Source organism: Callionymus lyra, chromosome 2, assembly GCF_982586985.1.
Source record: "Callionymus lyra chromosome 2, fCalLyr1.hap1.1, whole genome shotgun sequence".
Taxonomy (NCBI): Eukaryota; Metazoa; Chordata; class Actinopteri; order Syngnathiformes; family Callionymidae; genus Callionymus; species Callionymus lyra.
This window is the reverse complement of record NC_141819.1, coordinates 38,538,238-38,558,423: the sequence shown is the minus strand read 5'-3', so window position 1 is coordinate 38,558,423 and position 20,186 is coordinate 38,538,238. Positions and strand designations below refer to the sequence as shown.

Sequence of the window (20,186 nt, the reverse complement as noted above, 5' to 3'; positions counted from 1 at the left end):
AAGGCTAACATAGACATAAAGTAGTCTATGTTAGCCTTTGTTTTTTGCCCTTCTCTCAGCCCAAATTTAAAGTTATTAAGTCTAATAGCATCAGGAAATCTAAACCTATACTGTAAATCCAACTAAGACTTAAGTTTATTTCAAAATGCCCATCACAAATAAACCCTATGTTGGCTTTAGAAAACTGTCAATGGAAGTTTCTGATTCAATTTCCCGAAGGAGATCTCCAGAGATTTATAAAGTTTATCTATCTATTCTGATCCTGCTTTTTACATCATTCAAACACCAGCACAAGAGCGCACTCTAGCGTCAATTAGCGGAAGGACACCATTGTGGAAACAAAAGTTTAAAAAAAGACGAAAAACATAAGGTGCAGTAAATATTCATCTCATCATAACGCTGAGTCAGCAGGACTCATGTATTGGGTTCTCTGCAACAAGATGGCCCCATACAAAGCTTGAGTTTCATTAGTTAACAGGCTTATTGTTGAGTTAACATGACTGTGTGTTTTGATTCCCTGGCTAATTTTATTTAGGAGATAATGAAGTTTTATTTTCTAAATTAAACACCTTTTAGAAAGTTACAATCAATACAATAGCAATTACAAAATGATTACTTATTTATTGAATTTTTGCAGGATATTCTTTACTTGTTTTACCTTTGAAGTCAAAATAAAATACATGTATTTCTCATTTATAGAGTGAAAAACACCAACAAAAACAACAATGTATGCACTAACTTTACTGTTCGGTAAACTTTAAGGCAACCACTCAATTTGGCCAAAGCATCTAAAAACCAAATTCACTCAGGTACACAACATCTGTTTGACTGATCATCTCACAGTAAATACATTACAATGTATCATAAAAACATGTCTTATACAAAAACAGGAACGAGTTTTATTTAAACAATTCAAAACAGCATATTGAAGAAAAAATGGTTGTCTTTTTCACATTTTATTAAGCTAAAATATGGTGTAGAACTACATCTTAAACAGATAATGCTGATTATGGAAGTTTTCCCTTTATCTCCGGAAACATTTCAAAAACACAAAAAATAAAAACAGGTTTAATTTAAATGTCAGAAGGGGTAACTTTCTACACTTCAAAAAACAATTACTACAATAAACTACAACAACTGAATCAAAAGGTAAAATAAATATCAATTTAACCAAATTTCCAAATTTGCCCCTCTAAACTGCCGGAGCAATTTTATTTTGTATTTTATTTGTTATTATTCATTATTATTTCAACTCTAAATATGACTATTGGGCTTTTGTTGTAGAACTTTTGTCCTCCGTTTTTATCATTTTGTGAGTATGTATTGAGTATCAACTGACTGTTTAAGTGAATATTAAAAATAAATATTTAGAATAAAAATACAATTTAATAATAATTTCAGTGTATAAATATACTTGCTTGAATATATTGGTTCTTTTTTGTTTTGTTTTTTTAAAGGGCTTTTCGCTTTTCGCTAATTTTACTCGATGACCCTTCACAACCTGCAATGTTTAAACTGCGGCCCCTGAGAAAATCTAACTGCCCACCACTGGGCTCAGCACACGTATGCCTTCAGTTAAGCGATCCATGTCATTGCAGATTCCCACCACAAGAGGTCGTAGATTTACCGGATATGACCAGGGGCGTTTTTCCACAATCTTGATTCCCGACTTTTTTTTTTCCTTGGGAGGTGCCTGCTTTTTTTTATTACTACTTAAAAGTTTCACCACGAGGTTGACGTAGGAAAGAAGAAAGGAAACTTCGACCAACTAACCAACCGCGAGAGAAGAGATCGAGTCATTGCTGACATTTTTATTTGCTCCTATTCAATTTAGCAGACACACCGGTGTACTTAATTTAGCCTGTTAGCCTGCCGAGCTAACGAGGATCGAAGGAAAAGTTGACAAATGCAGGCCATAAAGTGTGTGGTGGTCGGTGACGGGTGAGTTGAACTTTCCGCCCGTCGTTCGGGTATCCAGGGGTACATGTGTTGCGCTAATGTAACGTTCGCCCGGTGTTTTCTGTTGACCCAGTTAGCAACAGTTGGTTAGCGGCTAACAAGCCAACACAAACGGCAGCTGTTGTGTGGTGGCCACTTTCCAAATCCTTATGGGTCACAGCCGGAATGATATTGTAATACAAATGTTGTTATTAAGTCCTCGGGTTTGTAGGTACGAGGTAGCGGCTCATTTTCTTACCTGGAAATAGGTGTCCGTTAAATGTAAACGGTCACTACAACATGGCGTTATGATACTGGATTCAATAAAACTTTATTTGTCCCCCGAGTACATTCAAAATGTGCACACATTTGCAGTTATACTACAAATAAACCGGTATACAGCAATAGAGAAAATGTTTATATGGCAATGAAGGACAACATTTAAAAAAAGTGCAAACACAAACAATTAAAAAAAAAAAAAAAAAGTGAAATAAATGAACTATGGAAGGAACAACCCGGAAGTGACGTTATTTGTGTTACTATGACCTATCGCCTTTTATTTTAAAATCTGATTTTAGCAATGTTCTTGATAGGATAATGCCTGGATTCAGTTGGGCTTGTGACTAACAAGGCAAATGTATGAATAGTACACTCTTATCAAGTCTGAACGTCTGCCTTGTTTCTTCACAGAGCTGTGGGTAAAACATGCCTCCTCATCAGCTACACCACCAATGCCTTCCCCGGGGAGTACATCCCCACAGTGTAAGTACCAGCTGGACATGTGTAGTTATTTCCAATATACATTGATAAATTCCCCCTCGCGTCGCCTGCCACTATCTCCACTTTCATTCCATGCTGCTGACTCATTTTACCCTGACTGTTCTTGCACTATTTTTCTAATTTTTTTTTATAATGTTCTTTAATTTCCAGCTTGTTTGGATTGTATCCCATGTCCACGAAAAACACTTATTTCTATAGAAGACACTAACAGTCAAAAATGTCCACGTACATTGTTAATAATCTTTGCCAAAGAAGCTATTTCTGATTCGCAACCATAAATTATACACACAAATGTAGGACATGAGACAGTTGTTATTATGAATAATGTATATATAATATAATAAGAGTTGAGTGAAATACAATGCCATGTGTTATAATGAAAAATAAAATGAATGCATACATTTTTATTTTGGGTGAAGCCTTTTCTTTTCATATTATCACGGTATATTTAAGATAGATTACCAATAACCTATTGTTTAACCTTTTATTATCTTACAGCTTCGACAACTACTCTGCCAATGTGATGGTGGATGGGAAACCTGTCAACCTGGGACTTTGGGATACAGCCGGACAGGAGGACTATGACAGACTCAGACCTCTGTCTTACCCACAGACGGTACGGTGACTGACTGGCATCGCACGTAGTTCACATTAATCCTTGTTTACACTTGTCAAGAGTGTCGCTCACAGTGTTTTCACAGACTTTGTATCCTTGAATGGGTGTCAAATAAGGAAACATTTCCTCTAACACAAATCTATTAATCATGGACGCTCTGACTGGAATCAGGTGTAAATACTTTAGGTGTGTCCTGCCCTGAGAGCCTTGACCTTGTAAAACCTAAACTATGACTGGATTTGTATGGTTTACTTCTTTAGAAAGTTCCTCAAAACAACATTTCCGAAATGGCGTTAGGTTTAATGATTGAATACTTCGGAACATTGCAAATGAATATTTTGACGTTGAATCAGTATATTGGAGATGAACGTTACACCTTTAACAAACATTAACACATTTTCTTCTGTTGAATTGGTGTGTTTGCATTTGGGTAACGCTTATCTATACTGTGTGAACATTTGTTAAATGTCTCTTCTAGGATGTGTTCCTGATCTGCTTTTCTCTTGTGAGTCCTGCGTCTTTTGAAAACGTCAGAGCTAAGGTGAGAAGTAAACTTTTACAATGAAAAATATCTGTGATACATGTGTAATAAATCATATGGTAACAATATTGTGAAATGAAGCTTAAATATCAGTAACGTGTGGTTGAAATGATTAGTGATGACTACAGGTGTCCTAAGCTTGTTCTAAGAGTGACACATTTTGAGGTTTTCATTAGAATTGTACATGGAAACTACATTGGGCACCTTGTCAAGATTCAAGATAGTCATTCTGATAAAGGAGTCTTGATGACTCGGCTCATTCAAGTGTCAGCACCGCTTTCAGGTGATGACTCTTCAAAAAGTCTCTTGTTTTCTTTTGTCTGTACAAAGCGTGTGTCATGTAAAATGACCCAAACGCAAACATGTTATGTAAAACAAAATTGTTTTTATGAATCACTCTGGTCACATCATTACACAGCAAACTCTGTTTGTTGTAGCACCTTAGAATACAAGTGCCTGGTCGACCAAGTATTTTAATACATGCTTTTATATTGAAAACTAGCATATAAACAAAACATAAAAGATAATATCACAACACAAATAAATGAAGACTTATTGAAACTAATGATATTCAAAACATTGTACTTTTAAAGTAGTCAAAGTGCTGAAGCATATCCACAGTTTTGTAACTATCAGAACCATCTTACAACAGATTTGATCAATACTTTTGGGAGTTTATTTACATTGGCTAAAGCAGGTATAAACTTTACTGTTCTAACACAGTGGTACCCAGAGGTCAGACATCACTGCCCCAACACCCCCATCATCCTGGTGGGTACCAAGCTGGACCTGAGGGATGATAAAGACACCATTGAGAAACTGAAGGAGAAGAAACTGGCACCCATCATCTACCCACAGGGCCTGGCCATGGCTAAAGAAATAAGTAAGTCATGCATTTATTGAATGTAACGCTATATATATTGGGGGGGGTGTATTTGCAAGACTCTGGCGATGGGAAACTGCAATGTCATACTGTGCTGCAACACTTTAGGAACAAGGTTATATTTTTAGTATTGTCGAGTACTTGACTCTGGTGTTGCAGAATTTACAGACCACATGACTCTTGATGAAGTCGTAACTGCTTTCATTTGTTTTGAAACCAAAGTATGTCCAAACATCAACTTAAAAAGCTGCTGGAGTCGACTGTATCCTCTCGTCCTCATTAATCGCCAAGATCTTGCGAATAACATTATGGACATAATGACTGCTGCCATCTAGATGCTCAAAGTTTACTTATGCTGTTAATATTTGCGTCTTAATAGTAAATTAAGTATTTTTATTCATATTTTATTTTACACAACAACAATGTTTTTTGAACCAGAAAAAATCTATTAAAAAAAGTATACTTTGTAAAACCTTCCTAATATAAATATATATACAGAATGATGATATTTCTACTTGCCTCAAAGTTTTTTCTTTTCTTCAGATCGTTAACATTTCTTTACGTTAAATGGCTTTAGTAAATAATAATTTAAACGATCTGTTCTCCTCAGGTGCAGTCAAGTACCTGGAGTGTTCAGCTTTGACGCAGCGTGGCCTTAAAACAGTGTTTGATGAAGCCATCCGGGCAGTGCTGTGCCCCCCACCTGTCAAGAAGAAGAAGAGGGGCTGCTCACTGTTGTAACTGAAACCACGGCAGGTTGAACTCACCGGTGTCAGACCAGGTCGCTCCAAATATCCACGCATCTGTGTCCTTGCTTTTCTAGACACTCAGGTAGAAACGACTCCACTGAGAACTTGACGAAACCTTCTGTGACCCCGGTTGTTGTTTTCGTTCTGTTAACAACAACTATGTACATTTGTACCTGCATGTTAAGGGAGGGTTTGTAGTTAAGTACCAAACATCTACTCATTTTGAAGAAGACTGATTGTGAATTTTATCCTAAGATGATGAAGACAGTGCTGCAATGAATTCATAGATTCCAGCTGCCTTGCTCAAATTTAAAAGTATATGATTTCCCCCCCTTTTTTATCAATTTTATTTTGTTTACACGTGTCACCTGATGTGTTGCCAAAAATACCAAATGTCACCACAAACACTAAAACGTCTTGTTTATTAAATCGGCTTTGTAAGGTTGGAGAAGCAGAAGGCTTGAGGAGAATGTTTATCGAAGTGTGTTGCAGCTGTTGTTTTAATTGCTTTGTGATTTATAACCAAGTCACAAGTCGTTCTGGTTTCTGCTCTGCAGTATTACACCGCAGATCAAAGGAGATGTAAGGTGCAAGAGTTACAGCTAATAACTAATGATTTAGCGTGTTGCTTACCCTCATTAGTGCTTTAGAGACGTTCTTTCTCCAGGCTTTTTAATCCATTTGTTTTTGCTACCTTCCGTCTCAGTTTTCCACTGAGAAGAATCACCTTTAGCATTTTGAACCATTTCTCCTGAGAGCGATGATCAAGAAGCTCCGCTGCGCAGCCATTTGTAAATCACAAACATTTCAGCGCACCTCTTTGACTTTTCTTGCTAAATGTGCTTTTATTTTCACATTCTAATTTTTTTAAGTAAATAAAATCATTAAACAAAGCTTTGAATGTTTCTTTTTTTATTGAATAAAAGGAAAAAAAATGTTTAGATGACATTATTTCTAGAGGTGTGAATCTGGACGCAGACTCGTGTCACAATACGGGGTCAAATATACAACCGGTATATTGATCGTTAAAGTGCTTTACAAATAACCATTACTTATTATATTGTGATAATGTAGGCACAAAGATGCATTTGTAGTATTGTCGAGTAATTGACTAGTGTTGCAGAATTTACAGACCACATGACTCTTGATGAACTCGTAACTGCTTTCATTTGTCTAAAATCGAAATATGTCCAAACGTCAACTTGAAAAGTTGCTGGGGTCGACTGTATCCTCTCGTCCTAAGTAATTTCAGGTATCTCACGGGATTTTAGAGTCTAGCTGCAGAGAATGTAATTACTGCTGCCATCTAGTGGCCGGGAGTTTATTGCAACACATGTCATACATGTGTAATAAATGGTTCAAATACAAACTGTATTGAAGTATAAAATAAAAGGATAGAAAAGAAAAAACCTTAAAATATCATTAAAGAGCTGCTGTAAATTGATGCAGTTTCATGAACAAATATCGCTCGGTTTTATTGTAATGTGTTTTTCCACCCAATTGTTTATTTGTGAATATTTGGCTTAGTTAATTATTTTTTTTTAATTAAATATATATGACTATTAATCCCAAGTTGCTTTTTTTGGGAAGCTTACATATGTCAATTGATCATATACAGTTGATGAGGAATTCCTTATCTACGGAATCCCATGAAGGACATTATTAAAATCCAAAGAAGCAGCTAGAATTTAGTCCAGTCATTGCCAGTTTCTGAGATTTCTCTTTGGAGTAAAGTATTTTGAATAATCATTGCCACAAGTACAACAAGATTTCAAAAGGTCAAAAAGTTGGTGCAAAAGAGAAAATAAAATAAATGTCATTTAAATTATAGTCTATCACATTATCATATAATATGTCAAACCTATTGGAAGCCAATTTGGGATTTTGTTTCTCTTTTGCAGCTTCACAACATACAATATCTTGAACAAAGTACACTGTATTTTTCATCATTTTGTCAATATTTTGTTTGCTCAGGAGAAACAATTAAAACATCACAAATCATTTTGTGTACTAGCTTTATAATCTGATTTCATTATAACGTGCCTCAGAAATATCATTGGTCCCGTTAAGATAGCTGGTGGAAGAGTTTGATTTCTGTCCTTGGGTTCTTGTGACACAGATGTCACTTCTGTTGCGCTGCCTTCCACTGGTCAAACACCAGTTTGGCTGCCACAGCGTCTTGAACACCCATCCCTGTCGTAGAAGAGAACATTCAAATACACTTCAGAGTCGAGTTCTAGGTGGTTGAAACCAGGTTTACCCAAGGATTTGAACACGGTTGTCTTCTCTCTGTGAGCAGCTTTAGTCCCGTTGAGGACTTCCCCGAGCTCTGCATACACCTCAGCCTGAGAGAAAAACACATTTTGTGTCAAATTTGTGAAAACATCTCCATACAGTTTGGCTGCAGACCTGTCTTCTCAGCCGCCTACTTTGCAGAAAGCTACCTCCCCCCTCCCCCCAGGCCCCACCTTCCCTCTGTAGTAAAACATTAAAATAGTATAAGCACTCAGAAGATTCCGCTTTTTACCTACTGGCGGGTTTCTGAGGGGCTTGAGAGAGCAGGTTTCTGACTGTGAAGTAGGGGCTTGAGAGAGCAGGTGGAAGGACAGGTCAGACATCTTCGGTTTTCTGAATCTCACCTTGGAAAGGATGACGTCGCCGGATTCAGACAGCGCCCCCTCCCTGCTGTCTACGTACAGCTCAGCCTGCGTCATCAGAGCGTCGTCCAGCTCACGCCAGTCTGACCTGCAGGCTCCCACTGCTGCTCAACATGATCATTTCATCATTATTGTTGAACTTTCTTTTTACTCCCTAATGTCTCAAAGTTTAGGCCAGCATGTCTCACCTGCCACGTGAGCTCCTGGTTTGACCCACTGACCGAAGAGGACGGGCTCTGTGGATCTGGTTACGGTCACTATCACGTCAGCTCCTCTCACCGCCTCCTCCACTGACTCACATGCCTTCACTGGACCAGACACAGCGGCGCAGAAAGTCGCCACTCTCTCCTTAGTCCTGCCATAAACACGCACCTAAGGAGGGACACGGTTGTTATTTATTTTGTTCATGGTTGGTTGAAGCCAGATGATGAACCTCTTTGAAGGAGAAGAGCTCGGTGAAGACGTTGTAGTGACCGACGGCCTGTTGGCCTGTTCCCAAGATGGCCAGCACTTCTGCGTCTGGACGCATCAGCAGCTGCAGGAAGACACGAGACCATGAATTTAGAAAATAACTTTCACTTTGAGAAACACATAGACAAAGATCTGACCTTGGCAGAGATGGCAGAGACGGCAGCCGTCCTCATTCTCGTGATGACCTCACCGTCCATCACCTGTCGATGACGGTAAAATGATTGTCAGCTCATTTAAGGGCACTTTAAAATGATATTGGACAATAATAATGTAACCTTCAGGAGATCAGAGGGAAACTAACCTTTCATGATTCTCGTGATATTTACAACCGACTTAATTTATTGTGTTTCTGTATTTTATTTCTATTTCTCAGACAGGTTATTGTACTTTATTGATTCATTCATATAACTTCATTTTCCCCCACATTTGAGTTGTCACAGCAGTTCACAAAAAAGACTGACCATTCAAACACATTATATTACGAAATACAGCACACATATTAACAATCAACAACAATAATGCAACAAAAAAAAATGAAATAAGCACAGTAATACATTAAATAGTGCATGTACACAGGTAGGGGCATTGCTTTTACAAATTGTTACGCATTACAACATGTAAAATAGCTTTTTTAAATATAAATATTGTCCCTTTACATCAGACAATTTTTTTGTTTTTACTTTTTATTGTGCTATTGTTATATAATAATAGTTATTATATTATAATAAAATGTAAAATTGTCATTTTCTTTTTAGGGAATTTGAAAATGAGTTTAATGGTTTGTTACTTTGTTTCATGGTTTAAAAAGCTGGATTGTGTATATTTGTTTCAAATTTTGTAAATTTAGTATGTACGTTTGCGTTTTACGTGTATACTGCATATTTATTTCCTTAATTTATATCTTTACTATCTATACAATGTATATTTAATTCCACGTCCCTCGTGTGGCCAGTAGATGTATTGCACTCACCGCTATCACGTCTCCCTTCTCCGGGTCCAGCAGCAACACGGTGGCCTTCGTGGAGGGTAAAGAAGATCCTTCTTCTCTCTTGTAGAAACACAGGATCTTTGTACACAGAACACCGTCATTCTGCATGTAGGTCGGCATCAACCCAAAGAGCCTGTCAAAGATATGGTTCAGTACCGTCAGGCCTCTGTTAAAGTGTAAACCGCTTCAAAGTCCACTAGTACCCGTTGTGTTTCTGCAGCGGAACCCAGGTCCGGACCGGCTGCAGAACCTGTGCGCTGTCCCGGGAGGAGAACTTTCCCAGAGCTACTTCCAGACGAGGGACGAGGTCTTTGTACCGCAGAAGACCAGATACTTCTTCTTCCCAGATGAGCGGTGGTGGAGCAGACATGGCTGCAGGAACATGAGGAACTTTAGTTTGAGGCTGAGGGTGTCACCCGGCTATGACGTCGTCACCCGTCTATGACGTCAAAACTCGACGTGGTCATCAGTTTGAATATGAGAAATGCGGTTCCCCCTTCTCAGGGAGGATATTCCGGATATACAGAGAAGCTACTATCGCTTTGAAATAAAAGCCTGTTGCGCAAATATCTTTCGATATTGAAACTTGACCAGGTCAACCTGTTCTCTAGGGGCCACATTTCATACAGTCACTGTTATGACTGCCATCACGTGAGCCCGCAGTCAGCGAACGACCGTCACGTAAGCCCGCACTGAATAAATCTTGCGCGTCTATTGCTAAGCTTACGGTAAAGAAGCTGAAAGCTACCAGATCGTTTGAGAAAACTTGAAAATTGTTTTTGTCTCGCAATAAATTAACTGTAATAATGTTTTATGTTGTATTTATTCAACCTGATGCAATTCTGTTCTATTTTCTTTGGACTAAATGATTATATCATTTATTTATATTTATTATGTTTCCATTTATTTATTTTAACCAACAATACGAATTAACTAATTTAAATTGTGTTAATAGCGCTATAGCGGAAATCAATCTTAAACTTCTATGGGGTAAATTCAAAGTTATATCATTATAATCTGTCAATTACTACACATTTATTTTAAATATCATAGAATGAAACTCTTAAAAGCTTAGTGAAAAATTCCACTGGATTATGTTTCATGATGACCTTGACTACTATCATGTTAAATTTGGAGAGATTTTACTGTATAAATTTGAAATAAATGATCCTTAAATATAGTCATTATATGTTAATGACGACATTTTCAAAATTGAATTTAAAAAAATCCTTGAAAGCTTAGTGAACAATTCCACTGGATTATGATTCATGATGACCTTGACTACTATCATGTTAAATTTGGAGAGATTTTACTGTATAAATTTGAAATAAATGATCCTTAAATATAGTCATTATATGTTAATGACGACATTTTCAAAATTGAATTTAAAAAAATCCTTGAAAGCTTAGTGAACAATTCCACTGGATTATGATTCATGATGACCTTGACTACTATCCTGGTAAATTTGGAGAGATTTTACTGTAGAAATTTGAAATAAATGATCCTTAAATATAGTCATTATATGTTAATGCGGACATTTTCAAAATTGAATTAAAAAAAAAATCCTTAAAAGCTTAGTGAAAAATTCCACTGGATTATGATTCATGATGACCTTGACTACTATCATTGTAAATCTGGAGAGATTTTACTGTAGAAATGTAAAATAAATGATCCTTAAATATAGTCAATATATGTTAATGCCAACATCGTCATGAGGGACGATCAAGCAAACATATATGAGCAAAAAGGATACGTATAAAATGTTAACGTTTAAATGTTAAAATTATTATTTTATTCCACCAAAAAAATCCGATGTTAACATAACTGGTAATAAAATAAAATAATCTGATTATTTATTTTTGAGACTTCAAAACTTTACCAAACAAAAACAAGTAATCACCGACTCAACTTTAAATTAAAAGTTTATTAACTAATGTCAATAAATCAGCACTGCTTTTGCACTTCTACCATAAGATGTGACAACAGTTTGCATGTATTTTATTGTATTATTTTTATTATTTTTACATACATTTGTGTATGTTTGTACGGATGGATGCAAGTGAGTAACTAGAAAAATGTGCATTTCCAGAAGAAACCGCAGTGTGAATGCTGCATCTGTAAACTAGTTCATCAGTACAATTAGAAGTCGTAGTATAAGAATTAGCAGTATAAGTATAAGTAGTGGGAGTAGTAAAAGAGCAGTCCAGGAAAAAACATCAACAGGAAGGAGATTCAAGAAAAAACAGGTCGGGGGAAGAAAGGCGAGTAAACGTACCAGAGTCTAGTGATGTGTGCGACTGTGTCGAGGCTTCGAAGCGTGTGTCGAGTGATCCAGGTAAATATCATGAAGTGTGTATCGAGGCGTTTCGAGGCCCCCCGAACCGGTGAAGCGCTGCCTGAACCAGCGCGTCACGTGACCGGTTCGGTAATCGCTCGGGAACTTCCAAAGCTGGTGAAATAATTTAAAAACAGAAACAGACTGAAGCCAAGAACTGTTGAGGGAACGACACACGAAACATAACAAGAATAAGTAGTAAAAGCAGAATAAGTAGTAGTAGAAGTAGTATTGGGAGTAGAAGAAGTAACAGAATTAGTAGTAGAAGTAGAAGAAGTAGTAGAAGTAGAATAAGTAGTAGAGTTAGTAATGTAAGTTGAATAAGTAGTAGAAGAAGTAGTAAAAGCAGTAGTAGAATTAGATTAGATAAGTAATAGTATAAGTGGAATTAGTAGTAGAAGTAGAATAAGTAGTAGAAGTAGTAGTACCTAGTAGAAGAAGTATCAGAAGCAGAAGTACCTGAACCTGAAGGTCAAAGTGGAAGGAGTTGAAACACGAGTTGAAAGGTTTAATCATTCAAGTCAATGGGGGAAAAAAGGGTAGAAAAAATGGAATAGAAGAATGAGTTGAAGAGATAAAAGAAAGCTAGAACATAGCCCGCATTTCGGGAATGAGCCGAATTGATAAAAGTTTGAATGGTGTAAGAACTGCTGCAAGGAGCTGAAGTAGTGCTTTAGGAAGGAGTTGAAGGAAGCTAAAGTACACTCAAATAAACTCTAGAGCATTACCAACTACAAGCCTTGAGCCCCCCAGCCCAGAAAACAGTGGAGATGATCGTCGACTTCAGGAAAGTCACAGCTCCACCATCGCCCCTCACCCTCGCTGACTCCTCCACCCCCTTCTCCATCGTGGACTCCTTCTGCTTCCTTGGCACCACAATCTGGCAGGACCTCAGGTGGGAACAGACCATCAGCTCCCTCACCAAGAAGGCCCAGCAGAGAATGTTCTTCCTGCGGCAGCTGTAGAAATACCCTACTGAGATGCATCATCGAGTCCATCCTCACCTTATCCATCTCTGTGTGGTATGCCAGCGCCACCACCAGGGACAAAGCCAGACTGCAGCGCATTGTGCACGCAGCTGAGAAGATGATCGGCTGTAAACCAGGAGACATGCAGGTCTAATCACAGCGGACCCTTCACACCCTGCTCACAGACTCTTCACACCTCTGCCATCAGGACCAGAACCTCCCACCACAACAATTCCTTCTTACCCTCTGCAATAAGAATCATGAATACCAACCTGTTTTAATTGTTTCCACTTCCACAACTGCACTTTGTCAATAGCCAAATTGTAAATGTTATCGTATTATGTTCATAGCTTCATGTTGATTTTGCACAATTGACCAAAGAAAGTGGACCCCCTCCACTAATAATGGCAATAAAGAATTCTGATTTTGATGAACCATGTCATGAATCCTGTACAGTGTTTTATTTTGGTCAGATCACTTCCCGTCTTGCTTTTTTGTTACCTTTCACCAGGAGTCAGGTGCGCGGCTGGATTTGATTTGTGGTGGTCTCTTCTCTCTACTTAAGGGGCTCCAAAGCAGGAAGAGATCTTTGGTTGATCGTGTCTCCTGACAAGGTTAGGCTCCACTCTGTTAACTACCCCAGACTTGCACCTAGAAACTCCCCAGACTGTTCCTGACATTGTCAGCGTTTTGTTATAGTAAGATTTTTCTTTCTTTTTTTAGTTTACTGGTTCCAGCCGTGCCCTTGTCTCCTGGGTTCTGGATTTTGTTTTTGACCATGTTGGAGCACGTTTTGGATCTAGCTCTTTTGGATATCATTTATTAAAGACATTGAATTTTGGATCTAACCTCATTTGTGTGACTGTTTCCGCTTCTGGGTCCTCTCCTTCTTTTTGATCTTTATTATTTATGATTTTTGTTTGAAAAAAAAAAAGATATAGAAAATTAATTAATTAGTTACCATTACCTTTCAGATGGAACACTGGCCCAGACCAGCCTTCTCAGGGCATGCATCTATCACGTCAACAATTCAACTGGCTTTTTGGAGTATTTTCTGGCCACAGACAAAGTCAATTTAATAAAGCTGGAAAGACAATGAAGCTCGTAATATGCACCATGTGGTACATACACTTAATGGTCTGATAGAAGCTCTAGGGTTGCAAGTCTGTCGAGGATGCGATGGCTGGTCGTTGCGAAGCTCCTCGTTTCACTAGTGTGTGTATATGGAATTAACACAGCTTCACAAGTCACTGCACTCTTTTTTTAAACTTTTATCTGAGGCTGAAAAATAATGTCATAAATGATGTCAAAACTTAAATTCTATGTTTAGGCCTCCACAAAGTACACCCCGTTTGTCCTTATGTTCCACCGGCATCCTCGCTTTTGTGCACTGATGAATGAATGTCCGATTAGAGATTTGTGGGGAAAAGAACAGCTAATAAACTATGTCCTCATGATAGGTCCTTCACACCATTGAACGTGCACAGGAAAAACAGAAGAAATCTAAAGAGAACATCTGTTTGAGTGAGCTCATTCAATGTTGGAGACGATGTCCTTGTCTCAGGAAGCCCAAAAGAGAAGTTCTGTCCACACCAGGGTCCGTTCACGATTTCCAGCTCATCAAAAACTGAGGAAAAGTGACGGGAGGCACTGGAAAGGTCAATGTCAAACACCTCAGCAAGATTTCCTTTTTCCATGACCACCCATATTGGACCGTCAAGCAGGATGATCATCTCTACGCTTCATCTGGAGAGACATGGTAGAAGAGGTTGGGTCCTCTTCAGGAAAAACTGGGAAGTGACATCTGTTTCACTGAATCATCTTATTAACTCACTAATGGCATAATTATCACCAGAGATGGAGATCTGTGTCTTGTTCATGAAGAATTCTGGACATTGGGACTTCAACAGCGTATGGATTCTTCTGTAAGTATATTTATGTTGTTCTTTGTGATAAAGGAATCTAGAGTGATAGTCTGTTTCTATTTGAATGAATTGCTTCTTTCGCCTCACTCTCTTTTAGATTCCAAATACCTGCCTGAAGATAGTTTAAAGAACTGCTCAGCAATGTTTCATTTGTTTTTTAACTTTTGAATTCTAATATAATTGAATACATACAGTATATACAGTATATATAATTATTAATGCCTGATTTTCTCAGGGGAAAGACATTCACATTGTGGACATGTTTGTCACGCCAACCTGGAAATTGGAAATGTAGATCCCCTGGTTGGTCTGTGGCTGGTGAGTGGTGTTACTGGTAAAGGAAAGAGAGATCCTGTTTTTGGATTCTCGTTGGCCCCTTTCTGCCACATAGTTGGAAAATAAGCCTTTTTCTATGGCTTGTAGTTTCTATTGAAGCCTTGTTTTATGACTTCTTGATTTGTGTTTTTGCCTTTTCTTGCAACCAACAGTTCATGTTTTAGCCTTGTTCGATGGCTATGGGTAAGAAATTTCAAAATGTTATTTTGGTCGTTGCGTAGAAATATAACTATGTTCTGCTTGTGTTTTTTCCTAGAAAAATGCCTCGTTGCTTGATGTTGGACCATGGACGGAGAAAACTGCCAGTGACTTTGACGTGGGCAAATAATTTACATGGTTGACTGAGTCATTGTCAGCAATGTTGATATATCACGTTGTGTATTTCAGAGCTTTTCCTCAACCACGGTGGAGTCATGATGATCATGGTAAAAATGTGCTCACATATTTTTTCTCATCCATTCTTTAAATGTCTGTCTTCAGTTGACTGTATGCTCTCTGTATTTGCACTGGCCGTCCATTTCACTTTTTCGAAGTCACATTTTGAAAAGCAAAACTTTGCCTTCTTAGATGATCAAATTTTAATGTGTGTTTCAGAGTGACATGTCTATTTGCAAGCGGTGGCGTGTGCAGCTAATGGACAGGTTCTCCATTGAGGGGTAAAAGTACATTTCAATCAGCAAACCTATTTTTTCAGTTTAATTTATAACTTAAAAAATCCATTATATTAAAGGCATGGTCAGCAATTTCCTTTCTGGAGGCTAAAGAACTGCTCCATCGTCGAGGGTCAGTTAGCTGGTGCTGCTGGATAGAGGGGAAGAGGTACTACACTAGTGGATAGGAAGGGACCCCAGGGAGAAGGGGAAGACAGCACTCCCCCCTTTATGGAGTTTAATAAAGAGAAAAGTTAAAGATGTAAAATGTGGCTGAAAAGGCTCCAGAAGGATAGTAAAATGATATCTGTACCTCAGAGCTCTCTAGAAGTATGCAGTTGTAAAATAGATTTGGAGATAAAAGGTACTACTTGGTCAGTGTGCAGGAGCTTTAAATCTTAAATTCATTTTTTTTTCTTCTTTTGAACTATAGAGCTGTGGTAGAATAAGATAGATAATCCATTCATTAACACTTTTTAGGATAAGTAAACGTTGAGAAGAAAAGGAGGGGGTTATACAAGTGTCTTAAAACTTGTCTGTCCTTTAACTTTAGTAACTTACAACCTTAATTTAGTCCTACAGCCATCACAAAACCTACAGACGCTATTTAATGCTACATACTTCATAAATCTGTAGGGAAGTGGCCCTTGCTTTTAGCACCCAATGTTTTTAACGAGTACATTACTTAATTTCCTGAGCTCAGTTTGGATGTCTGGGATCTTTGAGGCATTTCTGCCTTTACTCATGCATGTTTGAACCACATGCCCATTTTTCAGTTTCAACCTTAAGTACTGTCACATCACACCCGAGGTTTGTCAATGACTGTCAGAGAAGCCATTCCTCTCCAATCCTTCCCCAGTGTAGTTACCACCCATAAGGCAGCAAGGTTGACACACTGCAAGTACTAGTACCCTCAAAAAGTAGTTTGAAATTACCCAGATATCAAGAGTATAGGTATACTGAACAAGCCTATTTAAAACCCAGTTGTTTTCTAAATTTCTTTATGCAAACAAAGACGAAAAAACAAACATGGTTTAAAAAAAAAAGATGTATTTTGGACAGGTGGTTTAATGTCAACATAAAACAGATGTAGGCAAATTTAAAAAGAACAACCCAAATAACCTTGACGTGAAACTAATTGAAGACAACCCACCACGCCGTCATAACAACGCGAAAAAACATATTTACACAAGTAGTCTTTCAATCGCCACCTGCACAGACTGAATCTGTGGTTTGAGTTGAGAGAACTCCTTTATGGTCACAGAGGTAGCGATGACGGGGCGAGACACCCCGCACGCCCGTCCAAGAGCCTGCTTGGAGCGGACGAACACGTATGGGACGTTCTTGTCCTCGCACAGCAGTGGCAGGTGAAGGATGATCTCCAGAGGCTCCGCATCAGCAGCCATCACGATAAACTCAGATATGCCTCTGTTCAGGGTCTTTGTAGCTGGAGAGGAAAAGTAAAGAAGCGTGAATACCTTTTGGATACATTTTAAGACGTCGCTGCTTCCAAATAAGATGTAATTATTATATCATTGCTTGTAGGAAATGGTGTTACTTTATATTAACAGAATAACCGCATACTTTTGGCTTTAACTGCAATCAATTTCCAGTAAAGTGTACTTTCAAAAACTGATACTTTAGGTTTGTTTTAGTTGACTTGGATAAACTTGTTTTCCACTTGCCTTCGTTAGCTCCCTTTCTCAACTGCTTGTAGTTGGAGGCTTGCTGCACAAGGTCCAGGATGGTTTTGGTCAGCGTGGCGTCGGCCAGAGGATAGGCCTTTGGGTTCACTGGAGCTTCAGACTGATCATAAAAAGAAAAGGAAATCTTATATCTACATTTACAAAAAAAAGAAAATTACACCCGCAAAATGAAACGTAAAACTACAAAAAAAACGACACACTCCGCGCTAGGTTAGCTTAGCAGTTAGCATGTCCGCTTCTTTCAACACTTACCATTATGGAAGGTTTCTTGTATTCCGGCCCTCTCGGCGAAATGCTTCACAGAGGACAATTTAAGTTCAGCTGTAAGTAAGGGTGAAATAACAACAACTAACTGTTGATTTCTTTAGCTTAGTTGTCTGAAGTTGTGGGAGAGCAACAAACTACTGCGTGCATGCACTGCGAGAGTCGACGGCACATGTGCGTTTACGCGCATGCGTTGTGAAACATGACCGGAAGACTGAAGCTGCGCGGGCATATTTTTATACATTAAATTAATATTCCGTATCATTAAAACAGCTGTTCACTGTAGATCTACATGAGATATATTTTCTCATTTTCCTTTTTTAATATATATTCACTTTTTAAACCACATGCACAGGCCCTTGCTTACGTCATTACCCTGCGCCTGCATACGATACGCATGCGCCTCAAGAGAGGAAGACTCCAACAACGTTGAGGAATAAAATAATCAGAAATTGAATTGAATTATTGTAACATTTGACTTTTTGAGTCAGTATGGATGATGAGGAAGAAACATACCGACTCTGGAAGATTCGTAAAACGATCATGCAGGTGATTTGAGTTGTTGGATTGTTGTTGTGTGTTTAGCTTGTTAGCTTAGCATTTCGTGTTGTTGAATTCACAAAAGCCATTTTAAATAGTACAAACCTGAAGTTATAATATCCTCCATATGGACCTAGATTTAAATAATAGCTCAAGGGTACACCAGTTAATATATTATTCGCAATAGTAATACTAAAACTGATCCATATCTAAATAAACCCTTTTACATGAAATGCAATCACATACTCAAATGTTTTTGTACTTCAACGACGCTATATCTTTGAGTTACAATATTATGTGTATATTTGAAGCTTTATAGAATGTTTCATCAACGATTAGTACAGTATTTGTGTGATTTAGTGTGATGTTTACTATCTTTCTCACGCCTTTATTGCTCTCTTTGCCCTCTAGTTGTGCCACGACAGAGGCTACCTGGGGACCCAGTATGAGTTAGATCAGACGCTAGATGAGATGAAACTCAAACCAAGTGAAGGCCACCCCAGACGCACCAAACTCAACGTACTTGTGGCCCACAACGATGACCCAACAGACCAGATGTTTGTCTTTTTTGCCGGTAAGTGGACGTGCAAAGTTTAATGAACTCTTCTAGTAGTTGTCGATTTTTAATGTAATTGCCAAAAAGATATCAGAAGTCCCAGATTCCTGACAGTTATCTAGGATTGTCCCTTCATGTCCTCTTTAGATAACTGACTGTCTAGTTTCTTGACTATTCCCATACTGGACAAATATCCAAAGTCTTTGTTTTGATCCAACTATACACTTTATCACATCATTTGGTTTTCCACTTTCAGAGGAGCCCAAAGTTGGTATAAAGACCATAAAAATGTACTGCCAGAAGATGCAAGAGGAGAACGTCACTCGTGCCATCATAGTGGTCCAGATTGGCATGACTCCATCTGCCAAACAGGTAAATTAACCATGTGAATTTTTGTGTTATTTTGTGAGGGTTTTCTGACTGTTTCCAATCTGCCCCTTCAGTCATTAGTGGATATGGCACCCAAGTATATACTGGAGCAATTTCTTCAGCAGGAACTGCTCATCAACATCACAGAACATGAGGTAAACAACATATTTTCACTTCTGCTCATCCACCACCTGGTCGCCCATCTGAAATGTGAAAGTAATTTTCTTGTGTGTGTTCAAACTTGTTCCAGAACATAACGTGATGACGAAAGAGGAAATCACTGAGCTTCTGGCACGATAGTATCCTTTTCTACTGGTGTAGTTGATAGTGGTTTTCCTCGTTTCTTTTGTGCGGAGAGTTTCCTTAACACTTTTACCTCAGTAAACTAAAGGAGAGTCAGCTGCCGAGGATCCAGGCTGGAGACCCTGTGGCTCGATACTTTGGCTTGAAAAGAGGACAGGTAGTTATGCATGTTAGATTGAACCAAACACTTGTCAGTGTAAACAAATATATAAACAATATATATTTAATGCAAAGCGAGATTGTAGCTCATGTCTACAAATCAACTGTTAAAACTGTGTAATAAAGGTCAATATGAAAATGTATGACAGTCAAAAAGGATACATTGACATATTATCTTGTATTTAAAATGTTCCCCAGGTGGTGAAGATCATCAGGCCGAGTGAAACAGCAGGAAGATACATCACATACAGACTGGTGCAGTGATGAGTTACACAAGATCCCTCAGAACTTTCTGATGTAATTTAAGTTAAGACAGACATTAAATCTGGAAATATATTTGAATGAATCCATCATTCTTCCGTTTCAGGTGCTGGTTTCATTAAAGGAAATTCGTTCGTACATTTTGACATGTTTGTTTCTCAAAATAAAACTGTAAAACTACTTCTGAACCG

General features: G+C 38.2%; 4 protein-coding genes across 5 annotated transcripts; 2 read left to right on the top strand and 2 right to left on the bottom strand.

Moving 5' to 3' along the window:
- The first annotated feature begins 1,662 nt into the window (after positions 1-1,662).
- Positions 1,663-6,400, top strand: rac1a (Rac family small GTPase 1a). Its single transcript, XM_087785071.1, has 6 exons — positions 1,663-1,941; positions 2,629-2,700; positions 3,217-3,334; positions 3,813-3,875; positions 4,599-4,758; positions 5,369-6,400. Exons 1-6 carry the CDS (start codon positions 1,907-1,909, stop codon positions 5,497-5,499), a joined length of 579 nt encoding a protein of 192 aa, XP_087641197.1. The 5' UTR covers positions 1,663-1,906; the 3' UTR covers positions 5,500-6,400.
- Positions 6,401-7,505: 1,105 nt separating this feature from the next.
- On the bottom strand, positions 7,506-12,005 carry crym (crystallin, mu). Of its 2 annotated transcripts, XM_087785069.1 has the most exons (9): positions 11,899-12,005; positions 9,827-9,995; positions 9,606-9,756; positions 8,773-8,835; positions 8,598-8,699; positions 8,353-8,536; positions 8,147-8,268; positions 7,768-7,852; positions 7,506-7,700 (listed from the first exon to the last, which is right to left on the bottom strand). In XM_087785069.1, exons 2-9 carry the CDS (start codon positions 9,991-9,993, stop codon positions 7,630-7,632), a joined length of 945 nt encoding a protein of 314 aa, XP_087641195.1. In that variant the 5' UTR covers positions 9,994-9,995; positions 11,899-12,005; the 3' UTR covers positions 7,506-7,629. The 2 variants fall into 2 exon arrangements, with proteins under 2 accessions (XP_087641195.1, XP_087641196.1); XM_087785070.1 differs by lacking the exon at positions 11,899-12,005 and having other exon boundaries at positions 9,827-10,088.
- Positions 12,006-16,870: 4,865 nt separating this feature from the next.
- On the bottom strand, positions 16,871-17,969 carry LOC148086904 (NHP2-like protein 1). The gene is made up of 3 exons (XM_087783068.1): positions 17,796-17,969; positions 17,523-17,643; positions 16,871-17,284 (listed from the first exon to the last, which is right to left on the bottom strand). The coding sequence occupies exons 1-3, from the start codon at positions 17,796-17,798 to the stop codon at positions 17,022-17,024; spliced, it is 387 nt and encodes a 128-aa protein (XP_087639194.1). The 5' UTR covers positions 17,799-17,969; the 3' UTR covers positions 16,871-17,021.
- Positions 17,970-18,225: 256 nt separating this feature from the next.
- Positions 18,226-20,153, top strand: LOC148086903 (DNA-directed RNA polymerases I, II, and III subunit RPABC1-like). The gene is made up of 7 exons (XM_087783067.1): positions 18,226-18,356; positions 18,759-18,921; positions 19,160-19,275; positions 19,347-19,425; positions 19,511-19,571; positions 19,654-19,732; positions 19,933-20,153. Exons 1-7 carry the CDS (start codon positions 18,300-18,302, stop codon positions 19,996-19,998), a joined length of 621 nt encoding a protein of 206 aa, XP_087639193.1. The 5' UTR covers positions 18,226-18,299; the 3' UTR covers positions 19,999-20,153.
- Positions 20,154-20,186: the final 33 nt, after the last annotated feature.

Bases quoted from the DNA above. Each gene is read 5' to 3' on its own strand.
- LOC148086903 (XM_087783067.1), top strand. From the start codon at position 18,300: ATGGATGATGAGGAAGAAACATACCGACTCTGGAAGATTCGTAAAACG. The intron at 18,922-19,159 runs GTAAGTGGACGT...TTCCACTTTCAG, and splicing joins GATGTTTGTCTTTTTTGCCG to AGGAGCCCAAAGTTGGTATA. The intron at 19,733-19,932 runs GTAGTTATGCAT...AATGTTCCCCAG, and splicing joins TTGGCTTGAAAAGAGGACAG to GTGGTGAAGATCATCAGGCC.
- crym (XM_087785069.1), bottom strand. From the start codon at position 9,993: ATGTCTGCTCCACCACCGCTCATCTGGGAAGAAGAAGTATCTGGTCTT. The intron at 8,700-8,772 runs GTCAGATCTTTG...GTCTTCCTGCAG, and splicing joins TCTCTGCCATCTCTGCCAAG to CTGCTGATGCGTCCAGACGC. The intron at 7,853-8,146 runs GTGAGATTCAGA...TTTTTCTCTCAG, and splicing joins GCGACGTCATCCTTTCCAAG to GCTGAGGTGTATGCAGAGCT.
- rac1a (XM_087785071.1), top strand. From the start codon at position 1,907: ATGCAGGCCATAAAGTGTGTGGTGGTCGGTGACGG. The intron at 1,942-2,628 runs GTGAGTTGAACT...GTTTCTTCACAG, and splicing joins TGTGTGGTGGTCGGTGACGG to AGCTGTGGGTAAAACATGCC. The intron at 2,701-3,216 runs GTAAGTACCAGC...ATTATCTTACAG, and splicing joins GGGGAGTACATCCCCACAGT to CTTCGACAACTACTCTGCCA.
- LOC148086904 (XM_087783068.1), bottom strand. The intron at 17,285-17,522 runs GCAAGTGGAAAA...TTTCCTCTCCAG, and splicing joins GAGAAAGGGAGCTAACGAAG to CTACAAAGACCCTGAACAGA.